A 21,091-nucleotide genomic window follows, 5' to 3' on the forward strand; every position below is an offset into this window, starting at 1 on the left:
CATGTAGCTTCAAAACTCTCCATGTAGCCCCTAAATCTTCCATGTAGCTTCACACTTACTCATGTAGCTTCAAAGTTTCCCATTTAGCTCCAATATTACCTATCTATCTCCAATGGGCCGCGAACCCGACCCACAAGTTGATCGCGGGTCGAACAGGCCTACTTTCTACTGCATGTTAAAAAAATATTGCAATTTGTAGATTTCATTTTTCCTTTAAATTCGTAAAATAAAAAAAAATTTGATCCAAAAAAGTAAAATTGTTCCATCAAAAATTCTAGATTTTCCAATAATTTAAAAACTATTTTTTAAGTGCGATTTCTATAGTTGGAAATTAAAAAATGATTTTTTTAGGAAATTTGAGTTGACCGAATGAAACAAAAAAATACTTGAGACAAACATTCATTTCAACTAGATTGTTTTATTCAGTCAACTCAAATTTCGAAAAAAAAATCATTTTTTAATTTTCAACTATAGAAATCTCACCTAAAAAATTGTTTTTAAATTAATGGAAAATCTAGCGTTTTTGATTCAACCATTTTCAAATTTTTTGGGAAATACTTGAGACAAACATTTATTTCAGCTGGATTGTTTCATTCAGTCAACTCAAAATTCCGAAAAAAAAAAATTTTTTAATTTTCAACTATAGAAATCGCCCCTAAAATTTTTTTAATTATTGGAAAATCTAGCGTTTCTGAGGGAACAATTTTGCAGTTTGTAGAAAATACTTGTGACAGACATCAATTTATAGTTCTTTAAGTTGATTTCTTGGGCCAGTTTTAAAGTTATTGCTTTACTCAAATTAGATCGAACTATATTCCAACGCACTTTGGCGGTCACGTTTTATATGCACATCAATTGTTGGATGTTTAATTTTCATGCCGCTGTCTTTTTTTACTTCCTATCTATTTTGCTTGCTAGAGTCCCGTCACTTTTGGATGTGAAACGGATATGATTGCCAAAAAGACAAAACCAAATTGTCCTTGTTTGTGAGCGTCGCATTTTTACGCTTCGCGGGCTCCACACCGCCGACCCGTTTGCCTGATTGATTTAACAGAAGTTCGAAGTGCGGTTATTGTCACTGTTTCAATTTTCCACTGTCACAATGTTCGCATCATCTCCAGATCATTTTCGTCCGCACGACAGTTTGGTAAGTCAAGATTGTAAGTTATAAATCAACTAATGATTACACCAGAATCTGCCTACGTATATACATATCAGTTTGATGGAAAGTGAAGAGCAATGTGATAGCATTAATTTTCCATTTTCACTACGGTTAGATAATCCAACACTTGAAAGGATTGCAGTGAAAAAGCTGAAATGTATTGAAAGAGGATGTAAGTTATCTTAAAACTATTCGTCAATTTTCTCAAAATCTAAATAAATTAATATTTTGTTAATATCAACATGGTTAGCTGAAACTTTGATGTTGGATGTATAGTTTCATGTTATATGTTAATCTATGTACATCGGTTAAGTTTTTTACAAAACATATATATTTTTGAAAATAGTATAATCTCAAAATCTACTTGGTTTTCAGCTACATATTTTTGAAGTTTTGGTGTGATTGACTTTAGGATACAACCCTTAGCTTTGAAATCTTTTATTCACTCCTTTAAATTTTAATTTGTGCAATTAAGACGCTGTCTCCAGGAATGAATTTTCGAAGTCCTGCTATTTTTTAAATTATCAAAAAATCATAACTTCAGATGCTTATCCGCATATAGACATCGTGTTTGCTAGAGGAGAAACTAGCTTATTAACCAATGGGCTTATTACTTCAGAAAAGGACCAAAAAACTTGTGGTAACTTAAAACTTGTTATGTATTAATCAACTATTTTAACTTCGCACAGGATTTTACAAAAGTGTCCAGACAATTTCACGCAACTCCACAGAGCTTCAGCTACTACCTGACTTTGAAACGAAAACCAATCTGAATGGTAAATATATTTTTTATAGTCACATTCTTCTGATACACTTGTTTAAGGTTATGTAATATTTGCGTACAACACCATGGAACACATGCATACCCCCAAATTCACAACATCTTGGAAAACATGGTCTGGTGCTAGAATGTTGAGCACGAGAATGCCCTTGCCACATATTGTAACAAAGTATGTTTTTATTCGTTCACAGAAGTCGAAATAATTGTGTTTTTACAGAATGTCATTTTTCAAAAAAGTTTCCGGTCATCTGACGTTTGAATACATTTTGATTGCAAAAGTGAAAAACATGATGGTTGCCATTCAATTACATTTGATTATTTCAAAACACCATTATTGCAGGTAAACGCTGCTCCAGCGTTGAATGTTCTTCATTACATGAAGCCAAAACTTTGCGCGTATGTTGGAGCATATAGAAAAATATCATTTGAGGTGGAGAATTCAAAAATCTGAAAGGTTTTGAAGTTCTACATATTTTTCAGGTAAATAGAAATTTGTGCCGTAGTCTTGGACTGGCCGAAGCAAACTACGCAGACGCACTGACAAATCGATTTCGAGTATCATACAGTAATAATACTGGATATGTCGAGATGTCGAAATTTATTGAGTATAGGTGTAAAGAAGAAGAAGAAGAAGCGAGAGCAGCAAAAGAAAAGCTTGTCAAAAAGTCAACTCATGTACAAACAGAACCAACGGACACCTTAAGAAACATAAGGAAAAAGTTACCGAGGCAAGTTTAGGTTACCAAAAGTATAATAGATGATTTGATAAAAATGCAAAAAAGTGGTTTGGAATTTTTTCGGGGTTGCATTTGAAATATTTTTTAAAACTTCAAAATTTTTACAATGAAACTCATGCGCTTAAAAAGTTACTTTAAAAGTAAATGTTCCAGATGTTGAAATGTTTCCTTGTGTGCTTTTTTTATCAAAATTAAAAAAAAAATACTCTAAGCGCGGCGCCTACTACTATACATTTGTTTTAAAAGGCCGTTTCAAACTGAACTGTGAGGAGTCCTGGTGATAAGACATCTATAATAGATTTTTGAAATAATAATGTGTAAATGTCCCGATGAAAGAAAATCGAAAGTACATAGTCTTTGTTCATGCTTGGCATATTTCCAACTTTACAAATGAAATTTAAACTTTTCAAAAGTTTTGAAGCACTTTTGTCTTTTATGTTTAGGTACAAGTGGTCAATTTGGGTATAAAGGTAAGAAGTTTCATTTTGAGGTATAATATTGACTGTGATTTCAAAAAAATCAATATAATTTGTGAACAGTTTTACTTTAAACAATTTTTGATTATTACTTCAAACAATTGTTGATGATTTCAGAACACTGCCGTCCACCCCCAATACAATTCGTTCTCCATCAACTCCACCAATTTTCTACCCGACATATCCCTCCCCAAACTCAATCATAGGAACTATAATCGAACATAAAAGTGAAATTGTCACAGTTGGCAACAACTATTTGCTGGTTCTTGATAATCGCAGTAAGTTGAAATACATGAAAGACTTCTTAGGCTTAATCTCAAGCTCTTAAATGATCTTAAACAATGATGTGATGATGGTTCGGATTAAATAATGAAAGAACACTTTTGAAGATCAAGCAGCAAACGTTCTTTCATACACTCCGCGTTCTGAAGCTCTACAAAAAGCTGAGAAAATTTTCAATGATCAAATGCCAAGTCTGCCTGTTGAGCACAAAGATATTCCAGTTAGTCATGAAATTCAAAAGATCTTTAAATGTTCTAATAAATTTTATTTTCAGCAAGTTTTTTCTCGGAGCCCATCGAATCTCTACAATTCGAACAATGAGACGCCATTACTACAAAATTTCCAGAAGCTCCCTGAGTATGTTATCACTGAATGTTTAGAGAAAAGTAGAATTCTGAATATTGGCTCACTAAATCTTAGATTAATTTTTCATAGTGTTTTCGAATACTTTACTTTTCGAAAATTTTGAATGTTTGCGCCTAACTTCTAGGTAAAGAACACGGATTAAAAATTCTCTTATTTTTAACTGAAATCGTTGAGATTCCGCAAAGAACTAGTAGAAAGGGAAGAAGGGATAGACCTCAAGTGAGTTCCCATTATGAGGCGAGGCAAATAATACCTAGTTAGTGAATAAAATAGTGCTTTTCAATTTGAAAGAAAAACTAATAAAGAAAAAAGAGGCCAGACCGAAATTTTCAAGCAAATAGTATTGTTTTTTTTTCGTTTAGCAAAAAATAACTTTTAGTATTCATAAAACGAAACACACAATTTCAGAGACGATGGATCATTACTACGACACCTAAAAACCAAGTATTTCAACTCGGAAGAATATACATCCGCCGAGTTTTGCAAGCATATGCCAAAATAGGAATCTTGAACTTTCAAGCCTTTTGTTATAAGATTAAAGCATCTCGCATCATGATATCAAGCTTGTTTTCAATTTTTTTGTCACAAATTCGTTTTTTAAATGCGTTCAACCTTTATCTTGAAGCTTTCGTGTTCTTTGAAAATTTGATGTCTAACAATAGAATGCTCGTCAGTCCGGAAATCAGATTTTGAAATAAAGGTAAATCTGCGTTTGATGACGATTCTCTCATACCGGATGAGCACCATCACTTCACAATTTCACAAAGTTCTTCTTCTCCTTTTTTTTTGTTTCTTGTTATCTGGTTTGAATTTTTGCTAGAAAATAAAGCTGGTTTCTTCCAAAGATTAAAACCAAAAAACGTGTGAATTGAATGTGTCAATTACATGGAAATGTGCAGTAGTTGTTTTTTTTGTGATGATTGAGAGACGCATATTTTTAATCAGAAACCATTGACGAGTGTTTTGTCACTGGACTGCTTGTTTCAAAAAAAATTAATCGCTGGGAAGTAATGGTAATGGCTTATTTTGTAATTGTCGTTTTACGGCACAGGCAATCTTTATTTAAAAACAAAACTAAACGCTGATGCAGTTTACAAACTTTGAATGTTCATATTAGTATTTTATTCTCTACCAGAATAGCATTTTGCAAAATATTATAAAAATGCATTTGCATTAGCTACTTCTATTGCAATATTATTGTCTCAAATTTAGAATTGAATATATACATTGTTTTTCAACTATTTTTATATGTTAACTATGTTTTTATTATCAATATTGCCGTTGTTGAACAGAACACTTGAAATTCTGCAAATATCCAAATTTTTCAAATGTTTGGCTACATGCTGTAAAAGCTATACTGTAAATTCGATTTATCTTGGACATTAGCGTGTTTCACTCTCAGATATTAAGGATTTTAGAATCCATAAGAAGTATATTTCTATCATACTTTATTGCATATTTTGGTTGTTTGTTTCAATTTATTTCACCGATTAAGGTACATTTAAAGTCGATAGATGACCAAAAAATACAAAAATTGGCCTATCTGCTTAAAAGGTACGTCAATCAACGAAATAACGTATGAACGAGTAAATATGCAATGAAGGAAGATAAATTGCTCTACGTTCAACATACCCAGAACCGTTACTTTTAATTCCTAATGTGTAAGAATGTTCTCAATTTTGAAGCTTTGAAAACTTTTGCCTACTCACAAAACGTGACAGAACTGAATAAAGTAGTAGTTCCAAACCCAAACATATTTGAAGGATGAAAGTTCAGAAACCTCAAAACTAGCTCATTCAAACTGTGATATCAGTTATGTTTGAATGTTTTATAAACATTTACCTTAATGTACTCAATTTTTTTCTTCAAATCTTTAATCAAATTGAAAAAATTTATCAACACCTAGAGGTATGCTCTGATTGTTTCCTTTTTTTGATTTCAGAAAGAAAGTAGCAAATCTTATCAAAAAAATCGAATTATATAGAACCTTTCGTCTGTGATCCTTTCAAAAAGTTCAGTAAGTGTGGGAGGAGGAGTAAAGTATTGCTATCTTTCGCTCTCTTCTCCTTAGCTGACCATTATTCTTTGCATTGCTTCGGAAACGAAATCACGCAAAAGCTTTTCAGCGAGTTTTCCAAAATTTTAAAGAATCTACTTTTGAACGTGAATGGCCATGTTGTGTTGTGCGTGGGTTGTTTTCTATTTTCCATGAAATGTTTCCTCCATTTGTCCCTAGATTTCACTTAAAGCTTACATTCAGCATTTTCCTTGTCCCATGCTTATTGTCTCATGTATACATTGATAAATGTGGGCTTAATCCTCTTGAAACTTGCACATTCCCAACTTGACGTCAAGCGCGTTTTGGAGTTATTTTAGGATTTTGTTTTATGATAGAACACTGTTTTTTCGAGTTTTCAAGTGCAACATATATTTTTGTTTTCTACACACTTCATCCGTTTTTTTCTGAGAACTTCACAAGACGTTGTGAAGTTTGTAATAATTTATGGTTGGCCTAAAGTTATCTGAAATTTGAATGGGGGAGAAAAACAAAAATGACGGGATTTTTTCTGCAATTGAGAATTCTGAAAAAGACACGATGTGGTTTGATATGTAAATATTCGGATTGCATTTGAAAACTTTGGTATACGTTTTGAAAATAATTGTTCTTACTATTAGTTTAAAAATATTGAGTAAAGTATTAGTAAAGTATACGTATTAAAAGACGTGAAGTATGCATTCACTGTATCACAGACTTCACGTCCATATTAGTTGTGCTGTCTTAAGGACTAACTGTATTAAAAACCTCACATACTAGTATTGTGGATTCACGATGCACGCACCACTAACCAAATACGCAAAATTAGGAAATTAAAAAACTGAAGGCCCTTTACAGCAAACGTTGTTCTATGTTTTCGGCATTGTCAAGTTTTCGATTTTTGTATTTTTTGAAAAACCGCCCACGTATGTCCTTTCTTCGTGGCTTAGGGTATTGTTTTTTTTCTTCCTAAAATGGTTTTCTTCTAGTCTTAACTGTGTGCTCCCTTGGGCACCGATTATTTTGACAACTAGCCATATAAAGAAAAAGTTGGGTGAATGTGCGTGAAGATGAAAGCTTTTCTCCAAATTGTTGTGATATACGGAGACATGCGCTCGCCAACACACGCATTACCAAACATGTCGAAAAATGAAAACAAAACTGACAAGTTGGTGAGAATTTTTTTTCGGATATTCGATTCTACCCGAAGTTCCTCAGTGTTTCCAGTTTAAGGAACCATTTTTTTTAATCAAAATCTATATGAAACCAAACTACAGAGTCAAATTCCAAAGAAGACCACATTTTAGAAAAATACACCTAATGCAAGTTATTTTGAAAATGAAGCCATAACATTTCTATTGTGAATTTAGTCAGAATTATTTTAAATTACAATATCGATAACTTCAAAGGTGGAGCAGCGCCAGTGGGGAAATATATAAAATATAAGTGTGACAGTTTTTTTTTTCAAAAAATGGCAAAAGCTACGTTTTGGCCACTTTTTGACTGTCAATAAAAATATTCCGAAATTTTTAAATAGCTTCATTTTATAATAATATTTGGTCATTTTGACATTATAGGAGTGGTTTTTTTTGCTATTCCGTTTCCAATTCTTATTCTCTTGTACTATTCGAAAACTCATCCTGTATTGTTTTTAAACTTTACGTTCAAGTTCTCATCAGACTTGTAAATGTTCCTGAAAAACAAAGAGCAGCTGAAAATAATTTGAGAAAAAAATTGTACTGCATTATTCCAGCGTTCGCTCGAACCCCGTCTTGATTGTTTTTGATTTTTCGAATAGCATACAAGCAAAATAATAAGTTAAAGACTCTGCGCAAAAAAGAAAACAACAAAAGTTGAGTGCTTAAAATAGAGTACTTGTATTTAAACGAGTTTGCATTCGATTTCATTTCCTTTTTGTTTTGTTTGAATTCAATTTATGTTTTTCTATTCCCTCCAAATGAGAATGATTGTTCAATAAACTTTGTCCCCCTATCAAATCCGGTCTACCACTGAATAGATTAGAGGTCTACCCAACAAGCTCGAAGTTCTGGCCTTATTGTTCTCTTAGCGTTGAGCGGTCATCAGACATACGAATTGTGAGTAACCGGGAATGAGATCACTTTTTTCTTAACCGAATTGTTCCCTATTGTTCAACTATCCAAACACAGATCTGATTTCCGGTAGTTTTGTTTTCTCTGAAACCTCAAAGAAGAGATCTCAATTGAGCAAAACAGGAACCTGGAGGAATTCACGTTTGAATAATGTAATTATTTATTCCCCCGCCCTTCCGCGTCTTTGTTCAAACCTACTATTTTGAGAATTTCTGGTTTTCTTCAACTTTTGCTCTTTGTGAACTCAACTTCTTCCTCATCATCGTTCTGTCCTTTTTTCATCTTTGAAAATGAGCAGCAAAAATAGGACTCAAAAAACCCAAAAAAACTAATTTCCTAAATGTACCCTATTTTGAAGTGAAAGAAAAATGAGCTCTCCTTCCATTTTATTACTTTCAAGAAAAGTCTGTATTGTTTCTCGAAAAAAAAAGGATAAAAGGGAAATGCGAAAACGAGCCGAGACTAGCGGGCCCTGCGGGCCCGCCAGTTGTAGGGGGTGTAAGGCGAGTCCCCTTGCCGGGCGTAGGTTCTCGGCTTCGCCTCGAACCTGTTAGAGGGTTTGTGAAAATTTCAGTAGGTCAATGGGAGTCTTATTGATTTTTGAGTTCGGTTTGACCAAAAACAGATGCACCCGATGAATCAGTTAAAGCTGAGTTTTGATTGATTGAAGTTTGAGGAGGCTTTATATTAGGGGAGACGTACCCATATTTTGTATAAAATCGAGTATTTCTATTCGAATCCCGATTACTCACAAAAAAACAAAAAAATTTATCACTTGGTAGAATTGAACCAACTACCAAAATTTCTGCAGTCATACGCACTAACCACTCGGCCATGCAGGAGACACCTCAAACTGGGATGTAGGGAAGAAAATTTTCTGGAGGAAGTCGTCTTTCGATTCCGCTTTCTTCAATTATTACTATTTGGGGAAGACGTTCGAAAACCGTTTATTACTGATATGTCAGCGGGAAAACGAATTTTTGAAAATTTTATTACAGGATTGTACTCATTATTGATTTCCCAAAAAGGAGACGTACAGTTGAGGGCTATATCTTGTACACAGACAGATATATAGAAAAAAAACAAGTTTTGGCCTGAAAATTAATAAAAATAATATCTCTTGGCAGAGTATTTCTAATGCGACGAAACTTCATCTTCCATTAAATAAAATCAAAAACTATGAATCAAAAATACATTCCGCAAAACTTTAGTGGAAAAAATGTTCAGGAGACCCAGGAAACCACTCCCCCCAATACTAAATTTTTGAATTATTTTTTTCTTGAAAAATTTTCCCACTGAACTTTTTACAAATTTTATATGTCTCGATGCGTCTTGATGAGACCTACACGTCAATTTTTGGAAAACTAAGAAAACTTGAAAACTGACCGAGTTATGATTGAAAAAGTAGATTCGCGAAAATGGGAAAGTGTGCAAAATGTGGCACTTATTCGTCTTGCTCGGCCGACTCATAAAACTTTTCTTAATTCTGAGTTAAAAATCGTGTTCAGCGTACTTTTGTACGTGGGGTAAACAAAAAAAATATCAAAAAAGATGAAGTAGAACTTGAGATAAAGACGAAAAACTACTTTTTCGGAAAAAAATTTTTTTTGGCAAAATGTCATTTTTTGGCCTTTTGTTTTATCACAACTTTTTTCCTTTTGCACTTATAAACTCAAACTTTTTTTCAAAAAATCAGTCTCTCGGAGTAGTATCTTGCACAGAAATTTGGAACAAAACCGAGCAAAACCCGAATTTTAATTCAATTAAAACATGCTTTTTTGGGGGTAAAAAGAGCAACAAAAAATTTTTTCAAACTGGGGAAAGCCGCCCTGGGCTCAATTTTGCTCCGAACTTAGTGCCGTTTTCTGCTCCACCATGGGGCAAAATATTTCTAGTAGGATTTCAAATATTAGAGCATGAAGTCACACGGTTCAGGAGTTGTGAATGAAAACGTAGTGTGACATTTTTTCGCAAGCCAAAAAAAACGCGAAAAAACGCGAAAAAGGGGCGGAGTCTGTACACTCGGCATTTATTAGAGGCTGCTTGGCAGAAAAGTCAAGTGGGACTTCCCAAGGTCCATCATTCTAATTCGACTGGTCATCAGCGACTCACCTCCAAAAGTGTTTTTTTTCTCTAATCGTGTTCTCCTGCAGCCAACTTGTTTTTTAAAGCTTGGACTTTTTGGCAATTGTGCCACTATTTGAAAATTTGTGATTTGAAATTATCAATTTTTATGTTTGAGTAAAAACATTCGCAATGCGTACGTTGCAGTGTTGTTAGTAGTGTGCTTTTGTTGAAGATGGTGCATCGTGCAACCAAAATTCAATTGAGACCGGTACTCCCCACATTAACTGTCAAAACATAATAGTCATGCATATTCCCAAATACTGTAATTCAGCGTTTTTAAAATTTCTAAAATTTTTCAAAATTTTCGGTGGAAAATTTGGAGAAATGTCAAACTTTTGAAAAAAAATCTGGGCGCAGAATGTTTACATACAACGAATAATTAAAATATGAAAATCTAAGAAAAAATTGGTTGGTCGAATTCAAAAATAAAATTATGTTGTGTGGAAACTAGATAATTGCTACTTTATAACTGTAATTAAACGTGAAAAAAAAATCAAAAAGTTTTACTTGAGTTTTTGATTATTGTAACGGTTATAAAATAATTTAGCCAGGTACCACAATGGCGCAACTTCACTTTCTGAAAGTTAGTTCGCCAATTTTAAATGAAACTTTCGTACCAGAATTTCACTACTTTGAGAAAATTCAAAGTATTCACAAAATAGTAAAAGAAAACCTTCAAAATTTGAACATTTTTCCAAAATTTTAAGTGGAACATAATTCACTTGAAAAATAGCTCTACTCAACAATTTATATAGAAATAAAATAGCTAGTACACTACTTTGTTCTAGCAAATTGTTCCATTAAACTTTCTACTTTCAAAATTCAAACTTCCAAAGTTTGAAGCGATGTGTTGCTATTTTTCCCACGTTTCTTATATCACCACCCCCTTCCTTAATTCACCAACCCACAATTTCAAACTCATGACTAATCATCACGATTTTGTGCGATATTGTGTAAAAAAACTGCAATCAGCTTCTTTTATCTGAATTTGGATTCTTCAAAGTGTCTTTAATTTTCCTATCACGTCATGAATATCCATTTTCTTTTTTATCAAAGACGATGTGCCACTACTGCCGAGTTGTGCTCACTGCAATTTTCTAACTTTTTACTTTTTACTTTTTACTTTTCACTTTTTTACTCGAGCTCTAGTTCTTCTTTCATCAAAATATTCGAATGTCCGGGAGGGATCTATCAGTCACGAGGTGGACTTTGACACCTTTAATAATGTGGTTTTCGTTCTTCCTGATGGAGTGCTTGCTGGTTTTGACAGCAACTTTTTGGAACCTATTTCATTTTGTTGCGCGTTTAGTTTAAGGATGACGATTTCTGTCTGAATTTATTACAATTATCTGATCTAGTGGCACAAACTCCGGGAGATCAAACACACACAATAGAGAAGATTAACTCATCAGTTTTTGTGTGCCCCCCGTCCCTTCAAAGCTTTATTCCAGCTTTGTTTTATCCAACATTATTCACAAGTGCCAGCCTCTAATATTCTTCATTTCTGATTCTCATCTCTATTAGCCAATTTTGTTTGACTCACACGTCATTTGATCCATTAGCCAAGTTGCCACCTCAAAGGACATTTCATTGGATTAGCCATAATGAATAATCTCCCAAAAAACTTTAATGCTCCTCCTCACATCATCTCAGTCTCTGTGCCATGATTGTTTTCTTCTATCAGTTGTCTATTGCTGCTAGCCTGGAGAAGGTGTGTTTGATTTGTTCTATAATATGGGAACGGAAATCAATTACATTACTCTCCTCCTGTTTGTATTATATCCAATCATTTTCTATATTACTGCTACAATTTTGGGTCACTGACTCATTGCTGAATGTGATAGCTTAAACACGTGACACCTTTCTTGGTGAATCCACCACAATTTTTCTTCAAATCTATGTTGAGTAATCGGATTAATCTATTACTCGGTTTTGAATGCTATGTTTTACATTTTTTACTATGGTGCAAAAATTACCAAATTTCATAGAAAAAGTGTTTTGAAAAATTTTTATTGACAGTCGGAAATACTCAGTTTTTTTTCCATTTTTTGAAAAAAAAAACTATAGCCATGTTGCATATTCAAATCCCTACAATGTTTTAATATTATTACTTGAAACATACGTAGATCATAAAATTCAAAAGAAATTTTTTTTGATTTTTATTTGGCGACTTCCAAAAAATGGCAAATATCTTTTTTTTTAACTTTTCGAAAAAATAATTTGAAATTTTTAAATTTTGAAAAATTGAAAACTATAATACTTTGTACTAACCTAGCCATGAAAAATTGAATGTTGCACATTTTGACTTGCTACTTTCCTCCATTCAATATTCATCTGAATTCAAAATAGTAAAGCATGCAATTTTGGAATTTTAGACTGGTAAATGATGCCGCTCTCAAGAATTGTCTACTCAAAGGATCCAGGAAGAAAAATAAGAAATACCCTTAATTATTAACCGGATTTGGTCTTTGGGAAGATCACACTTTCTTTGTGACAACCTATGTAAAAATTCCAATTAGTTTCATCTTCTTCACTCATATTCAAGTATTCCCAAAGCGCGAAATAAGCGAATGATCAATTGTTTTTTGTTACTCATGTTATTCTAAGTATTACTCATTTATTCATGATCATTAAGAGTCATAATTGTAATAGAGCACTTTTGAATGAAAATCGTGATTTGAGATGTCAAAAATACACTTTTTCACCTCCCTCGATAATTTCTATAATTTTTCACTACACGTCATTTCCCACTTCCGCTCATATCATTAGAAAACCAAGCGGAGACAATGACTTGGCGATATTAGCATATCCCTTAGTTACAAATTCCAAGTTCCATGATTTCACACATATTTATAAATTCTGATTTCGAATTCAATGAGTCCCGAATAATCCGGCATTTGAAACATTGTGCTCCACCCTTTGTTTACATATTCATTTCTTTCTAGCTCCATTTTTTGTGGCCTGTGTGGCAGAATTGTGCGTACCCAGAGCATTTTGGATAAGGTGCAACAAATCAAACATCAACCTTTCAAAACCCCTTAATCCTGTTTTTGATTACAACACAAGTCTCGAAAGTGTTGTTAGCTCAACCTTTCGCCCAATCTCATCCCATAAAACATATAACTTTTGGTATACATTTGATTGGCTTTGGCAATTCCCGGAAGAAAACGCTTTCAGACTTTTGATTCTTACCGTATTACGTTCAATGTTTTTCTTTCCGGAAGTGTTTAAATTTTTTCCTCTGTCCCATTTTCGTCATGCACGAACACCAAGAAACCGTAGTTCAGTTGTTCAGTTTTGTCTTGCATTTCCCAACGGCCCTATATTTTCAAAAAAAAAGGTTATTTCTTAGAAACCACTCAAAAGTCCAGCCCATTTTTTCTCCTCTAAAATTGCAAAAAATTGTCAATTTCTCAACACTCATAAGCCCCGCCTTCCACGATTTCGCATGGTTTTATGTTTTCCCTAAATTGTACTTTTCATATATTTCCTGACATTTCAGACATCAACTTGAGGCAACGATGAAAGCCACATTCGTGCTGGCATGTCTTCTTGTGATAGCTGCTGTTTCCCATGCCGATCTCCTACCAAAACGAATGGACGCAAATGCTTTCCGCATGTCGTTTGGCAAACGTAGCGTAAGTTTGACTTTTTTTTGAAACATTTCATGAAAATTAGCTTCAGGTATCCAATCCAGCAGAGGCAAAACGAATGGATCCAAACGCTTTCAGAATGTCCTTCGGGAAACGATCAGCCGAGCAGAATGAGCAAGCTAATAAGGAAGACAAAGCGACATCCGACAAGCTCTACGACGACACCAAATTTGAGGAGATGAAGCGCATGGACGCCAACGCTTTTCGCATGTCGTTTGGAAAACGCTCGGTACGTTGTCGTCGTCTTTCATTGCGACCCTAATTAGTGCTGGTGTCTAGTTGCTCTTTTTCCAGGATGCTCATCAAGCCGCCGATGATCAGGTCGAGTACGTGAATGATGACTTTTCACTCCCTGAGCAAAAACGTATGGATGCCAATGCGTTCCGCATGTCGTTTGGAAAACGAGTCAACTTGGATCCAAACAGCTTTCGAATGAGCTTTGGAAAGAGAAGTGTACGCAGAATCCGATCATCAACATTCCCCTAATATTCCATTTTTTTTTCAGACAGTCGGGTACAACTTGGACGCTCGGAACTACTTTGTCGGATTGGGACGTCGTTAAACTCCAGCGAACATCAAGCTACTTTCATCCCAATTGCTTCTTCTTAGTCCCAAATATGATAACACTCTTTCCATAAAATCGTTTTTGTGCAATAAATTGATTGTATGGGAAATACATCGAAGATCTTTTAGCTAATAAAATGTTACAAAAATTGCCGTTCAATAAGCTTATAGACCTTTCCAAAGAATACAATTATCAGTAAATGTTCCGCAACTGATGCTCCAAAACTGGATTTTAGGATTATAACGAAAACTTCTGACTGGCTCAGGTATCATGCTGCCGCTACAATTTTTTGCATTGTTCTCTAACATAAGACTAATGTCTGATATCTTGGTGAATATTAGACCTGTGAGAAAATAATTTAAAGCCATTCAAATTATGCTAAAAATGAACAAGTATCCCAACAAAATTTAATTTTGGAAATATTTTTTTCTTGTAAAAAAAATGGTCGACCTGATTTGCGCATTTTTTTGAGAAATCTGAATCACTGCCAAATATTCTAACCCTGCAATGTTTCAGTATGAATATTACACACTTCATTAATTGAACCCAAAACTGGACGAAATTTCGATTTTTTGAACGAAGACTTTAAAAAATTTTAGCAAATTCAGTTTTAACCAATTTTGACTAAAAACATTTTTCAAAATTTTTATTAATTTGGTCAATATAGGAATTTTTTTTAATATTATTTTCTCACATGCCGTAGTCCACTTTTAATCAGAATATCCACAGCAAAAAAGCATCTTCCTAACAGGATTAGTTATCAGCTGATATGCCGACGTGCACTTTGACAAAAAGTCAAGAAGTGACGATAGTGATAAAACACAAATGTAGGTCAATATGGTCACGACTGGAATGTGAAACATTATAGGGACAGAGTGTGTTAAGTTATGAAATTTTCCGTTTCCTCCGAATTTGATAACTGCGTTTATGTCGATCAACTCTGCGTCACTTTAGGGGGAGGACACAATTGAAATTCATTAATGGAATTTTTGATAAGAAACATGAGAGCCAAGTGTGATAACACCGTTTTCTTTTTTATTATCGATTTTGACACTGATTCCGTATTCTGAGAGTTTCATCAAAAATCAAAAAATTGCAAAAATGGCTAGAAAAACCATTGATTCGTAAGTTCTCTAAACTAATAAATAAATCATTACTCCAACTTTTTGCAGAATTCCAGAGCCAATTGCTCTTCCAACAGAAGAAACAGTTCAAAAGCGCATTAAACTGAAAATGGTGGATTTGGATGCAGAAATAGCGAAATTGAACGTACAAGTGCGTAATGTAATAAAACAAAAATCACATCATGCTCTTTCCGCTTCTGAATACATAATTGAGATGTCAAAAATGCCAGCTTGGAAATTGTTTCTTTTTTAGTAAAATCATTGACGTTTTTAGATGAAACCATAAATAATTGATTAGGAAAGAAACAAATTTTGGAAACATTAGTTAAAAATAGGGGTGCGCGGACATTTTCAAGCAAAATTAGTGATAGAATCTAGGGAATTTTCTCATTTATCAAAAAGTTTTTTCATTTCAGCTGAGAAATGTAGGGAAGCCACAAAAACTGTCGGTAAGCTGGAAGTTGCCTCCGTTTTTTTGGCAATTTTTCTCTTTTATGAAATTTTTCAGTGCCATCAAATGGGGTTTTTTAAAAATATTTTCCTAAAAATTTTCTATGAAGAATAGTTCTACTTAATGTCAAAAATGCATACTTTAGTGCATATTAAAATTCTTGTGAACACGTGGTTGTTTTGCCTTTGCTTGTTTTTATCTATATTTTTCAATCAACAAATTACGATGTTTCGTTAAAGACCACTAGAAATCATAAGAGTAAAAACTACTGTACCCGTGAGGTTACTGTAACAACCCTGCAATGTTTTGAAATTTTCAGAGTCTTGACAGTAGTATACAGATGATCCGAGATATCGATCAAATGAATGTAGATGCAGTCCAGACAACTGCTGCTCTTGAAGATCAAGACGGTTAGTTTGTAGGATGTTTCCAACAGCTACCTAACTCAGATGCTTTTTTAGAACAGCTTGACAAAATCGAGGCGAATCTCAGCAATGTCATCGATGATCTGAATGTTGTTTCACATAACATAACAGCAATGGAGCATTATTGCGGATGCGGCTTCTTTCGAATTCTCCGGTTGGTGACTTTCGAATAAATCGACACAAACACGGTAATAAAAATTGTTTTCAGCGCGCCATTCAAGTATTTTCGAAAACGAGAGCGTGACATCATAAAGGAAGAAGTATTAGAGTAAGCATAAACACACGCGGCTCTTATAGAGTGCTCTCGGTTGCATGGGAACACATTTATTAAATTTTCAGAAAAATGACGAGCCCAAAATTGCGACGTAAAGAGGAAAGTAACATGATGATGTTCACGAATTCCAGCAAGCGAAGGGAGTCTACCGGGGATTTTATGAAACGGTAGGTAGAATATTGGTTCAAACTTTATAATTTTAAACACGAGTGGTGCGAGTAATTTCCTTGATCTATTAGTGCTAATGGAAAATATTTTAGTTTCTGGACATTTTTTGCGAAAAACTTCTAGAAAACGGCAAGAAAAGGTAGATGTCTGTTTTTGGCATTGCATTATTGTCTTTAATGACGGAGAAACTTTTTTTGGAAACATTTTTTATTGTCCTATTTTTCCTATTAGAAATGCCCGTTGCCTTCTGCTTTACAGTGACAGCTTCCCTTTCAATGCTATTTAGTTTTATCAAAATCTAATCAAGCAACATTTTTCTCTATATTTCAGTAATAACAATTTTCGATTAAAACTTAAAACAACCGAGATATAAGAGTTTTCTTTAAAATGTATTATGGAAGTTCAAAAATTCCAAAAAAAAAATGAAATGTTCCTTCCATATTGCATGTTGCCAACTGAACCGCTGCTGAAAGCTGGTGCTTATAAATTTGAGAAATGTGAAAAAACAAATCATTTTGAAACTTGGTTTTTTAGATTACATAATAATTTATATTAAAAATTGCTATTTGCCCTTGCATGTTTTAACATTTTATGACGTCTACGTAACTTGATTTTCCATTTTCTAAGATTTTTTAGTCTTAACATATATTTTTGTGTTTTATATTTTAATTTTATATTTTAAGTTTTTAAAAATATTTAGAACATTCATACAGCCACGTCGTATGTCGCAGAAATGTAGATTACAGTTACATAATTAATTTTTTTTTTCAATTTCCGTAATTTTTTCAGTCTAACATGTGACGCAATAGAAGATGAGTTGGAACGAAACTTGATGCAGATTGATCAGGGACTTGAATCTGTCAAAAATTTGGCTGTTGATATGCACGTACAGCTAAAACTACAAGAACCAAAACTGAACAGGATAGAAGAATTGGTAAGTGATAACAGAACGGGATTATAGCGCCTGTGTTTTTATACTTTGCCCGGATAGTTATCAGTTTCTATTTTTGATATTTTTTTTCCAGACCGAAACAAATGATTTTGTCGTGGAGGGAGTCAATGATAAAGTGAAAAAACTACTTCACTGACTTCACAAAAAGTGTGGTGCGCGCATTCCACGGGCTACAAACACATGGGTAAACTGTACATTTTCAAATATTGTTGAAAACTTTTAATTTTTCAATTTTAAATTCAAACTTTATGTTTTAAGCAATAAAATGATGATTTAATCCGTTATACAAAGACATGGAAAAGTTACAGTTAGTTTTTTTTTTTAAGCGGTCGTTATTTATAGGGGTTCGTTTAATGGTGTCACATACTGCTTTGCGTTTAAGAGAAAGAGTAGAAGTAGCGATGAGCTCCATAGCGAGCTGAAATTAAAAGGTGATAGTCTGAAACAATTCAATTCAACTAACCGGCTGGCAGGTAAACATCTGACCAGTCCTTTCCACGACGTCCCAATGCGGTTGGCTCAATCCATTTTTTGTCCAGTGTTTTGAAATCAATGCATCCGTTTCTGTACAAATCAATTGCAGTCTTCACGTTCTTTCTGAAATTTTTCATATTTTTTCACCCCCTCCCACAAAACTGTTCAGTACGTGTCGTATTGCCATGGTCTCCAGCTATTCCAGAGTGGTCTGTCGTAGTTGGGATCGCGATAACGTCTCCAGTAAGTTGGGTTGAGCCAATCAGTGTACCACTTGTATCTCGACCAGAATGGAGCGTACTCGTGTCCCAAACTATGTGGGATCGGGTCCACATACAGTTGGCGACGGGCGGCAAAGCGGTAGGTTTGCCAGTAGAATGGAGTGTAGAACGTGTAACGATCAATGTTAGAGTCATCCAACTGAAAATTGTTTCTTTTTACTCACAACAATCTTTTGTATCTCATATTTTTTGTTTGTTGATAGAGGATTTTTATTTCTCGACAAGCGTCAAAAACCAGGTGAGGATGAATGTGAAAGATGATAAAGAAAAGAGACTGGCAATTGCAACGGACATTACACTTTTCAGAAAGATGCCAACACATTTCTATCTTTTCTGGGAAAAATGACAAAAAAAGTATAAAAAAAATTTCAATTGAACTTTTGGACGACTTTCCTTGCAAAATAAAAGGTTTAAAATATTTGAAAACATTTAACTCACAGTATCGTAATCTCTACGGTATTTATGAAGAGTCGACGAGTAGTTAGGTCCAACACGAACAGTTGAGAGATTTGGGTAGGATGTGACTCTTAAACTTATTTATTTTGAAATTTAGATAGCTTGAAACATGTTATTTTGCATATGATATACAGACACAAAACATCTAGTTAGCAAACTTATTAGTTTTGAAACTGATATAAAAATTGTATATCTCAGAGTTTCTGGTACATTTTTTAGCGCTGAACATCTATGTACAGTATTTACCGTACTTTGCGCTTCAGTTTTTCCAATATCCGATTCAATTTTGTGTACTACCGGTTTTACGATAATTTGGTTTCTTTTAGCGATAACTTCTTAAAATAAAGTTTGCAGTTTTATATTTTTATCAATTAATTTAACTTAACGTATTACATTCTATCAAATCCCTAGTTCAGAAAAAGTTTACCTGGTGAGAGTTCCAACGTTCCCGAATCGCTCTAGAGATCTAGATCTTGGTAGGCATCCAGGATGCCTGGCTCTGAAAGCCACGTCGGAAGGCATGGCAGTACTTTGTCGCGACTGATTTTACCGCTGGCTCCTTCGCGTCGATGGCAGCACCGGGGAGCGCCGCCTCGGAAACACCCACGCGCCTGGAACCAAAACAGCTGGCTCAGATACACAACAAACATCCCCCGGGATCCCGCGTCCCTGGCGTCCAGGAGGGGGATCTCGCTGCCAAGAACATGAAGACAATCTATACGGATATCTCTTCTGAATGACTCCTCAATGAGCAGATGTGTGTGCGGCAAAAAAAGAAGCGAAAGTGAGGATACCCTGCTGTGAAAAAATAAATATGCTGACGATTCGCCGACACAATATTGGCGTTAGAGTGTTACCTAATTACACCCTGTATCGATGTGTCATTCCTTAGACGGCGTGAAATATCTGCTGAGGTGATAATTGTAATGAAAGGTTAGAATTAATGAAAAAAATAAAACATGCACAATTGCAGCAGCTGTTGAAAAATCACGCAACGTACTTGAATGGCGTTGGCAAAGAATTAGACCGACATTGTAAAGGGCATGAAACTTACGCAATCTGTAATTCCTATTACAAGTGTTGTTTGACTAAATGTTATAATATTGCGCATATCGAAGGAATCATGGTTGGGAATTCCTGTGCGCCTATAAAATATTAAATTTTTTAAATCAGATTTCTCCAAGACAGACAATTTGGTTTGTTTTTGTGTTTGAAAATATTATTGTTCCAAATTTTATATCACCATGTTTTGACCAAAATCCAATTGATTTTTAAAAAAAAACTTCAAGATTATAGTTTTTTTTTTGTGTGTGACAAGTTTTCAAGCGTGTAAACTTGATAACTGTGTCCACAGTTTTTATGGCAAACTTTGAAAATTTTTCAAAGGAGCAGAATGCTGAAAATAAGAAAAATTACAATAATAAAAATGGATCTCTTATATTACAAAAAGACAATAAACTTCAGAATTCCGAAAAAAAAAGGACGCTTCCCTAAATTTAATAGTCTTTCAGTACTGGTACTTTCTGTCAGACGCTCAAAAAAAGCCTTGATCGAATTGTTTCAAGTATAGATTTTTAAATAACAAAGCTAAAAATAAATATTTAAACAACGTTGACTGAAAAGTCAAATCACATGATCTTTTGGTCATTATTGTTTCTTATTTTTATATTCTTGTTTTCGAATCAAAGTTTTTTATGTTTTATTTTTTTGGCCTTTGATTCAATGTGCATTGTTTATTATTGGAAATACTGTTTAACACTTGAATATATTAGTTGCAAATTTCGTTTTAGTGTGGAATTTTTCGACACAGCTCAAAAACTAATCCAGAAATTTCTATAAAAAGTAACCTGCATTTGAAAGAAAGACACCGAAATTCGCCCCCGACATTCGAGCCCGCAACCTACCTTTGGCTTTGTGGAGAGCCGTCTTCAGGTGAGCACCGGTCGAACCGACAGTAACATATATCCTGATGAGGTTTGCGCAATCGTCAGTAAGTTAGTCCGCTTAGTAATCGGACCCTTGTCGGCTCATCTGAACAAACAATGTTCGTCATTGACTAGTTAACAGATTATGTGTATCGCTTGTTAGATATATCCTTAAATAAAGTAAATACATGAGTCTGAAATATAAATGTGACATGAGTGTTCACGCTGAATATTTCGAATATACCCCATAGCTATGGAATCCGGGA

General features: G+C 34.2%; 4 protein-coding genes across 4 annotated transcripts; 3 read left to right on the plus strand and 1 right to left on the minus strand.

The window, feature by feature from the left end:
- Window positions 1-1,102: 1,102 nt before the first annotated feature.
- On the plus strand, window positions 1,103-4,572 carry C01C4.2 (uncharacterized protein; the record flags this gene model as incomplete). The annotated part of the gene is made up of 12 exons (NM_001373264.1): window positions 1,103-1,147; window positions 1,193-1,334; window positions 1,707-1,802; window positions 1,852-1,938; window positions 1,986-2,112; window positions 2,161-2,236; window positions 2,284-2,373; window positions 2,424-2,671; window positions 3,274-3,434; window positions 3,546-3,658; window positions 3,713-3,795; window positions 4,213-4,572. 12 exons carry the CDS (start codon window positions 1,103-1,105, stop codon window positions 4,304-4,306), a joined length of 1,362 nt encoding a protein of 453 aa, NP_001359815.1. The 3' UTR covers window positions 4,307-4,572.
- A 9,007-nt stretch (window positions 4,573-13,579) lies between these two features.
- On the plus strand, window positions 13,580-14,452 carry nlp-1 (Neuropeptide-like protein 1). The gene is made up of 4 exons (NM_076239.6): window positions 13,580-13,715; window positions 13,762-13,959; window positions 14,025-14,183; window positions 14,236-14,452. Exons 1-4 carry the CDS (start codon window positions 13,599-13,601, stop codon window positions 14,290-14,292), a joined length of 531 nt encoding a protein of 176 aa, NP_508640.1. The 5' UTR covers window positions 13,580-13,598; the 3' UTR covers window positions 14,293-14,452.
- Window positions 14,453-15,286: 834 nt separating this feature from the next.
- aex-4 (t-SNARE protein aex-4) lies at window positions 15,287-17,967 on the plus strand. The gene is made up of 8 exons (NM_076240.8): window positions 15,287-15,419; window positions 15,468-15,570; window positions 16,190-16,280; window positions 16,332-16,449; window positions 16,504-16,563; window positions 16,635-16,736; window positions 17,527-17,671; window positions 17,763-17,967. Exons 1-8 carry the CDS (start codon window positions 15,397-15,399, stop codon window positions 17,823-17,825), a joined length of 705 nt encoding a protein of 234 aa, NP_508641.2. The 5' UTR covers window positions 15,287-15,396; the 3' UTR covers window positions 17,826-17,967.
- Window positions 17,900-20,042, minus strand: tag-18 (uncharacterized protein). The gene is made up of 5 exons (NM_076241.10): window positions 19,328-20,042; window positions 18,883-18,970; window positions 18,336-18,583; window positions 18,153-18,286; window positions 17,900-18,107 (listed from the first exon to the last, which is right to left on the minus strand). The coding sequence occupies exons 1-5, from the start codon at window positions 19,420-19,422 to the stop codon at window positions 18,067-18,069; spliced, it is 606 nt and encodes a 201-aa protein (NP_508642.1). The 5' UTR covers window positions 19,423-20,042; the 3' UTR covers window positions 17,900-18,066.
- Between the last annotated feature and the right edge of the window lie 1,049 nt (window positions 20,043-21,091).

The sequence above is a fragment of the Caenorhabditis elegans genome, chromosome X (assembly GCF_000002985.6).
Source record: "Caenorhabditis elegans chromosome X".
Taxonomy (NCBI): domain Eukaryota; kingdom Metazoa; phylum Nematoda; class Chromadorea; order Rhabditida; family Rhabditidae; genus Caenorhabditis; species Caenorhabditis elegans.

Excerpts from the sequence above, each read along its gene's own strand:
- nlp-1 (NM_076239.6), top strand. The coding sequence starts at position 13,599 with ATGAAAGCCACATTCGTGCTGGCATGTCTTCTTGTGATAGCTGCTGTT. Across the intron at positions 13,960-14,024 it reads TGTCGTTTGGAAAACGCTCG|GATGCTCATCAAGCCGCCGA; the intron begins GTACGTTGTCGT and ends CTCTTTTTCCAG. Across the intron at positions 14,184-14,235 it reads TGAGCTTTGGAAAGAGAAGT|ACAGTCGGGTACAACTTGGA; the intron begins GTACGCAGAATC and ends TTTTTTTTTCAG.
- aex-4 (NM_076240.8), top strand. The coding sequence starts at position 15,397 with ATGGCTAGAAAAACCATTGATTC. Across the intron at positions 15,420-15,467 it reads GCTAGAAAAACCATTGATTC|AATTCCAGAGCCAATTGCTC; the intron begins GTAAGTTCTCTA and ends AACTTTTTGCAG. Across the intron at positions 16,281-16,331 it reads TGCTCTTGAAGATCAAGACG|AACAGCTTGACAAAATCGAG; the intron begins GTTAGTTTGTAG and ends ATGCTTTTTTAG.
- tag-18 (NM_076241.10), bottom strand. The coding sequence starts at position 19,422 with ATGCCTTCCGACGTGGCTTTCAGAGCCAGGCATCCTGGATGCCTACCA. Across the intron at positions 18,584-18,882 it reads ACCGTAGAGATTACGATACT|TTGGATGACTCTAACATTGA; the intron begins GTGAGTTAAATG and ends AACAATTTTCAG. Across the intron at positions 18,287-18,335 it reads AGACCATGGCAATACGACAC|AAAGAACGTGAAGACTGCAA; the intron begins GTACTGAACAGT and ends GAAAAATTTCAG.